This window comes from Mustela putorius, unplaced genomic scaffold (genome assembly GCF_011764305.1).
Source record: "Mustela putorius furo isolate JIRA1106 unplaced genomic scaffold, ASM1176430v1.1 tig00537255_pilon_pilon_pilon, whole genome shotgun sequence".
Taxonomy (NCBI): Eukaryota; Metazoa; Chordata; class Mammalia; order Carnivora; family Mustelidae; genus Mustela; species Mustela putorius.
Window position 1 is genome coordinate 1,416,065 of NW_025422394.1, and position 4,016 is coordinate 1,420,080.

At 40.9% G+C, this 4,016-nt stretch overlaps 1 protein-coding gene across 1 annotated transcript; it reads left to right on the top strand.

The window, feature by feature from the left end:
• Nucleotides 1–266: 266 nt before the first annotated feature.
• Nucleotides 267–2,610, top strand: LOC101671042 (cytochrome c oxidase assembly factor 8-like). The gene is made up of 2 exons (XM_045073779.1): nucleotides 267–289; nucleotides 1,708–2,610. The coding sequence occupies exons 1-2, from the start codon at nucleotides 267–269 to the stop codon at nucleotides 2,324–2,326; spliced, it is 642 nt and encodes a 213-aa protein (XP_044929714.1). The 3' UTR covers nucleotides 2,327–2,610.
• The last annotated feature ends 1,406 nt before the right edge of the window (nucleotides 2,611–4,016 follow it).

Genomic DNA, 4,016 nt, shown 5'->3' on the forward strand with positions numbered 1-4,016 from the left:
TAAAAGATGTATTATCTGGCTCTTCATAGAAAAAGTTTGCTGACCTCTGGCTTAAAACATGGTGAGTTAGAAATCTTAATGTACTTATATTTTTGGAATTTTCTTAGAATATATAAATGAAAAAGCAGAAATGCTCTGATCCTACTACCCATTTTGTCTCACATATGAAACCATGACCTAGTAATACAGAATCAACCCCTTTTATATCAGTTCCGTTAGCAGATGATAACTGTGCTCTCCCCATAACAAAATACTTGACCGTCAAAATGACTCAGTACTCTGAACAGAGGTATGTCCTGATAAACTGTACTTACTGAAAAAAATGGGAAGAGAAAGAAACACTGCCAGGCACAAGGAACATAATTGTGGACATGGATGACATACTTCAATTATTTCACAGCTATACCTATGTCTGGCTATATTATCCTCTTACAAAGTATGTCACAAGAGGAGGTCATGTAAACCCAGTCTCCTCTGGAGCCTAAGATCAAGCCCTAAAAGTGAAGAAAAGCAAACATGACTGATCCTTTGGTCTAAGTAGAAATGGGAGACAGCTTCAAGGAAATAGCACTTAATAAATGTGAACCAAAGAAATAGCACGTAACATAAGTAAAGCAGATCCTAAGAGAAATAATGGTTCTCATTTTCTACTGGGGCTCTAGTCTTCCTTTGGACTCCTATATTTCAAAGTACCTGTCTCTTTTGTTCATGAATGATCTTGGGATTCCACTAAATACCAACATGAATCAGAGTGATAGATCACTAAGGGAAAACCTAATTAATATTTCAACTTCAAAACAGCAGACTCTTGAAATGCTGAAACTTACAAGTTTACTGAAGCACAAATTTGTATCGCATGCTTCGTAAAACTGGTGAACTGAAATGAGTCATTTAAGTAATGAGTGAGCACAGCTGATGCCCCAGCTCCCACATCTCAAAATAGCTTTACAGTTCTCTGTTCACCTTCTCCATGAAGCAGCATTCATAAAGTGATTAGAAAAATGGTGCCCCAAGGAAAACTACCTGCTAGGGCTCAAGATGGAGGAAAAAGTAAAGAAGGCTAAAAAAAGAGAGTTCTAAAGCCACAAAACAGAAGGCTTATGAGTACACGCTCTACAGTGATGATAATCACGAAAGTAGAGTTCTACTAGCTACACTTCATGCTTGTGTCAAGGGAAAAAGCAGGAAAGGACGGGTATGAAGACAAGAAGAACTTTAGTGGTGGTACTGTGTACTCTGGGACTTGTAGCATATCATGGATACATTGGTTCAAAGTATCAAAAACCTGAGCAGTGGGTTTTGGATGCCTTCATGGTAAAGGAGAACATATGCGTGATTATCTGTTAGATCCTTCAGGGGAAATTAACCATAAATTTAGTGCACTGACTGGGGGCAAGTGCAATCTCTACGTACCGTGTGCTGATATACAGTGAAATCTGAAAGGATTTGGCCTGACAGTCAACAACAACAAGAAATAACATGAAGACTAGATGGGGCTATACAGCAAGGCAGCAAAAGAAATTGTCTTTCTGAAAGATCAAATGAACAGCAAATATTGAGAAGTTAGTCACTACAGAATCTGGCAGGAAACTTTCAGCAACTATTTAGCATTCTCAATAAAATATTTTTAATTTCCACTCTAGGAGTATTGCTATATGGAGGGAGCAGGTCAGAATAAGAAATTTAAAATGTGATAAAATGTAACAGGTTGAGCCTCGCGCCGTCGCGGCTCTGCCGTGCTCTGCGGCCCTCGAGGAGGGTACTTGTCCCTCCGCTCTGCCGCGCCTTCGCGGGGTCCGGCTGTCAGCTCGCCCCAGAGCGCGGCGCGGAGCGCAGGGATACTGCGTCCGGCCCGGTCTCAGGATTCTGCCCTCCAAGAAAATCTTGCCATGATTGGATAGGACCCCCAGATAAACATTCAAACCTTCGATCCGTTCACTTCTACGTCCCCAAAAACGAATCACCGTTGGAACAGAAGCTAAGACAATTAAGACAAGAAACACAAGAATGGAACCAACAGTTCTGGGCAAACCAGAATTTGACATTTCGTAAGGAGAAAGAAGAATTTATTCGCTCGAGACTGAAAGCTAGAGGCCTGGAACCCAGAGCTGGATCAGGCCAAAAAGCAACATTAGATGCAGAAGAAATGGCTGACTTCTACAAGGAATTTTTAAGTAAAAATTTTCTGAAGCACATGTATTATAACAGAGACTGGTACCAGCGTAATTTTGCCATCACCTTCTGCATGGGAAAAGTGGCCCTGGAGAGGGTTTGGAACAAGCTTAGGCCAAAACCAAAGGAGACAGCACGGAGGAGCCCACCCTAACCTGACCACTCTGACCCACCCACCATCGGGGGCCGAGTTTCTGGGAGAAGCGGCTGCTTTGGGAATCTGTTCACAAGGGCTCTAGAAACCTGTAAGTGAGCTGAGTCCCACGCCTGCTTTATGGGGGCCCCTTGGCTTCTGTCAGCACAGGGTGGACTGCAGAACAGGGGGCCTGGTGAGCCACGGGCTGTGTGCCTGCCCTGACTCTGGATTCCAAGCTGGCCCTGGGTCATGGACATGATGTTAAATAAAACCCAAGAATCGTGAAAAAAAAAAAAAAAAAAGTAACAGGTTGAGATGAGGAGATGGACCAATGCAGAGTTAGGTTTCCACTTCTGAGAATTCACTGGGATGTTTTCTGCTCATCAGTTTTCATTATTTTTATTACTAATATTTTCCTGTTTTTTAATGAAAACATGTGTGCCTTTTGGGGGCACATGCCAACTACTGGGCCATAAAGTACGTGTGTATTTAAATATTAGTATCTACAGTCAAACAATCTCCTAAGTGGTCTTACCAATTTACAATCCCATCAGAAAATACATGACAATTCAAATTGCCTCAAATCTTGACAACACTTGGCCTTTAGTCTTTTCCAATTTAGTCATTCTGATATGTGTGTGTATAGGTGTATATCACACTATGATTTTAATTTGCATGTCCCTGATGCCTAGTGAATCTGACCAACGTTCCTTATAATTTAGATGTGCTCTTTTGGGTTCACATCTTTTACCCATTTTCTTTGGTCATCTTGCCTTTTTCTTTTCTTTAAGATTTTTATTTATTTATTTGACAGAAAGAGATCACAAGTAGGCAGAGAGGCAGACAGAGAAAGGGGGGTTAGCTAAGCAGGGAGCCTGATGTGAGACTTGATCCAGAACCCTGAGATCACTACCTGAGCCAAAGGCAGACACTTAACCAACTGAGCCACCCAGGTGGCCCAGCTTTTTCTTATTAATTTGTAGATGTTCTTTTATGGACACAAGTCCTATTTGAGGCTTTCCCTTTCACTTTCTCAATCCTTCTTTTGAACGCTTTCTTAATTTTAATATGGTCGTTATCATTTTTTCCTTTATGATTGGCCCTTTCTGTACACTATCTTGTGTACCATTAAGAAATCTGTCCTAGGAAGACCTGGGTGGCTCACTTGGTTAAGCGTCTGCCTTCAGTTCAAATCATGATCCTGAGGTCCTAGGATTGAGCCTTATGTTGAGCTCCCTGCTCAGCAGGGAGTCTGCTTCTCCCTCTCCCTCTGACCATCCCCTCTTCTAGTGCTCTCACTCTCTCTCAAATGAATAAATTTCTTTAAAAATCTTTATGAAATCTTTCCTAGATCTCCTATGTTCAAATTATAAAAATTCTATTTTTTTTCTAAGAGCATTGTTGTTTTATCTTTCATTTCAAGATCTATGGATGCATCTAGAACTTACTTTTGTGCATATTAGGTAAGGGTCAAGATCCATTTTTCCATATTGATATCCAATTTTATCAAGAGTATTTATTGGCACTGCAAGGGAGGATCTTTGACCATCAACATGGTCACCTATGTGTGTGTCATAATTAACTGCTTTATGATGTTGAGTCTTTCTATCCACTTGTTCTGACCTAAGGCTAGTCCTTGTATTTAGATCATGGTGGGAAATTATGGAAGCCATGTGGCAAATAGATTTATGACTTAAATACCCACATA

What these genes read in the sequence shown, in the direction of transcription:
- LOC101671042 (XM_045073779.1), top strand. Translation starts at nt 267, where the DNA reads ATGACTCAGTACTCTGAACAGAG. An exon ending in ACTCAGTACTCTGAACAGAG is followed by an intron (nt 290 to 1,707) that starts GTATGTCCTGAT and finishes AAAATGTAACAG; the next exon opens with GTTGAGCCTCGCGCCGTCGC.